The 2,824-nt window shown below is 33.1% G+C and overlaps 1 protein-coding gene across 1 annotated transcript in view; it reads left to right on the top strand.

Moving 5' to 3' along the window:
* Window positions 1–2,486: 2,486 nt before the first annotated feature.
* LOC107702850 (solute carrier family 12 member 5-like) overlaps window positions 2,487–2,824 on the top strand; it is a 52,593-nt gene continuing 52,255 nt past the window's right edge. The window contains exon 1 of the mRNA XM_016505278.1: window positions 2,487–2,704. Coding sequence (XP_016360764.1) covers window positions 2,650–2,704 — 55 coding nt within the window. The 5' untranslated portion in view covers window positions 2,487–2,649. The remainder of the gene's footprint in view (window positions 2,705–2,824) is intronic.

Raw genomic sequence — 2,824 nt, 5'->3', positions numbered from 1 at the left:
ACTAATAATTTATAAATATTATTGTTAGTGTGATGTTCATTCATATTATTGTGCATTAACATACTCATTTTTACAAATCGTCCCCTTGGAATTATAAGGTTCTATCTGCATTCCGAGTAGTTTTGAGATATTGAGCTTCAAAGTTTTTGCATTCCATTCGACTGTGTAGATAGAACCTTTTTGTTTTTTAAATAAAAAGTCCCAAAATGTACACAGCATTACACAATCTCATGTAAATATGTTGTCACAGAATAAGAATATGTGAATAACTCAATTTTGACAAAAATGTCAGATAGAACCTTATAATTCCAAGGGGACGAAATTCAAATGTTAAAATGAATTATCAAATGTGGAAATGAACATAAACCATTATTTTCGTATAAATTATTATATGATATTATTATATATATTTTTTAAACTATATTAAAATCCTTTTTGCAAATTTTAGTTTTTTTTTAATTGTATTATTTTATGTTAGCTACTGGATTAACTAGTATTAAAAAATGTGCTTCAAGAAAATAAACCCCTAAATCCAGTTTTATTATTATATTATATTATATTATATTATATTATATTATATTATATTATATTATTATAAAATATATTATATTATAAATATTATAAATTATATTAAAATATTTTTTATAGAATTTTTTCCATGTTAGTTGTTGCATTACCTAATGTTAAGAAACCGTATTGTGAAGTTTTACCAAAAAATAAAACCCTAAACCAGTTAGTGTTGGTTTGGTGCTGGTTGCTAAATAATAGGTATTAATTTACCATCCCTTTCTGGTGGTTGGTTATTTGCTTGTTTGTTTGTTTGGTTGAGCTTGGGACATCTAAAACAAATCATGCAAATCACGCAACAAGCTGTGCTGCTCTTTTCAGCAAGGAAGGACAAAAATATAAATACCTCTAACTTTCAGACTTGCAAATTGGACTTGCATTGGACTTGCAAATTCGCAACCATCCTGAACAGATTAGCAACTGCATAGCAACACCTTTGCAACCACCAGAACAGCCATATCAACACATTGAAATCCACTCTGAACGCCTTAGCAACAACCTAGCAACCAGCCATTACAGCCTTGCACATTTTCTTAAAAATATATAATAAATAAAAAATAAAAAAATACATGTAAAATGCATATTGCTGCTTTTTGGGTTGCTGAATTCTCAAGGCAAACAACCTGAGAATGACCCACAACCACATGACAAAAATGTCAGATAGAACCTTATAATTCCAAGGGGACGAAATTCAAATGTTAAAATGAATTATCAAATGTGGAAATGAACATAAACCATTATTTTCGTATAAATTATTATATGATATTATTATATATATTTTTTAAACTATATTAAAATCCTTTTTGCAAATTTTAGTTTTTTTTTAATTGTATTATTTTATGTTAGCTACTGGATTAACTAGTATTAAAAAATGTGCTTCAAGAAAATAAACCCCTAAATCCAGTTTTATTATTATATTATATTATATTATATTATATTATATTATATTATATTATATTATTATAAAATATATTATATTATAAATATTATAAATTATATTAAAATATTTTTTATAGAATTTTTTCCATGTTAGTTGTTGCATTACCTAATGTTAAGAAACCGTATTGTGAAGTTTTACCAAAAAATAAAACCCTAAACCAGTTAGTGTTGGTTTGGTGCTGGTTGCTAAATAATAGGTATTAATTTACCATCCCTTTCTGGTGGTTGGTTATTTGCTTGTTTGTTTGTTTGGTTGAGCTTGGGACATCTAAAACAAATCATGCAAATCACGCAACAAGCTGTGCTGCTCTTTTCAGCAAGGAAGGACAAAAATATAAATACCTCTAACTTTCAGACTTGCAAATTGGACTTGCATTGGACTTGCAAATTCGCAACCATCCTGAACAGATTAGCAACTGCATAGCAACACCTTTGCAACCACCAGAACAGCCATATCAACACATTGAAATCCACTCTGAACGCCTTAGCAACAACCTAGCAACCAGCCATTACAGCCTTGCACATTTTCTTAAAAATATATAATAAATAAAAAATAAAAAAATACATGTAAAATGCATATTGCTGCTTTTTGGGTTGCTGAATTCTCAAGGCAAACAACCTGAGAATGACCCACAACCACATGCAGTCTTTTTTTTTTTTTTTGATATAACATCTTTCTGATATGAACACAGTTTGACACGGTGATGACATAGACATTGCAACAGATGCTACATGTAAGCAAAGGCGAATCCTGATCACTGCATTGTAAAATGTAATGGTGAGGCACAGGCAGCCTGTGGTTGCGTAGCAGAGAAAGAAGCAGCGAGAGAAAGAGACGACATGCTGTGTGAGTGTTTGAGAGAAAAAAAAAAGTGCTCTTAAGCATTCCATCATTTACATCCCTGCAGCCTCTCTGTCCCCCCCAACCCCTCCTCCTCCTCCTACAGAGAGAGAGAGAGTCAATACGCAGAGAGGATTCCAATCTGCCAGAGTACAGCACTGCTCACTTTCTTGAGAGGAGAGAGGCAGAGAACCACAAGCCTTCTCCTCCTCCTCCATCCGTGTGAGGCTGGTACACGCGTTGGCTGGTGGACACAGCAGCAGTGTAAGCATTAGCAGGGGATCTGTGCTCGAGCTTCCAAAATGCTCAACAACCTCACCGAATGCGAAGAGGGTGATGGGGGACCCAACAGTCAGGGTGAGTGGACTGATCCTGCAACAGCTATTGGGAGTGTGTGTGTGTGCAGAGGATGAGCAAATGTGCCTTTTACCAGTCACTGATGATGGTACCAGTTCAAGCTGGAGCATGTGTGTGTGT

Source organism: Sinocyclocheilus anshuiensis, unplaced genomic scaffold (genome assembly GCF_001515605.1).
Source record: "Sinocyclocheilus anshuiensis isolate Anshui unplaced genomic scaffold, SAMN03320099.WGS_v1.1 scaffold366, whole genome shotgun sequence".
NCBI classification, from domain to species: Eukaryota; Metazoa; Chordata; class Actinopteri; order Cypriniformes; family Cyprinidae; genus Sinocyclocheilus; species Sinocyclocheilus anshuiensis.
The sequence above is the reverse complement of the archived record's forward strand: the minus strand, read 5'-3'. Positions and strand labels throughout refer to the sequence as shown.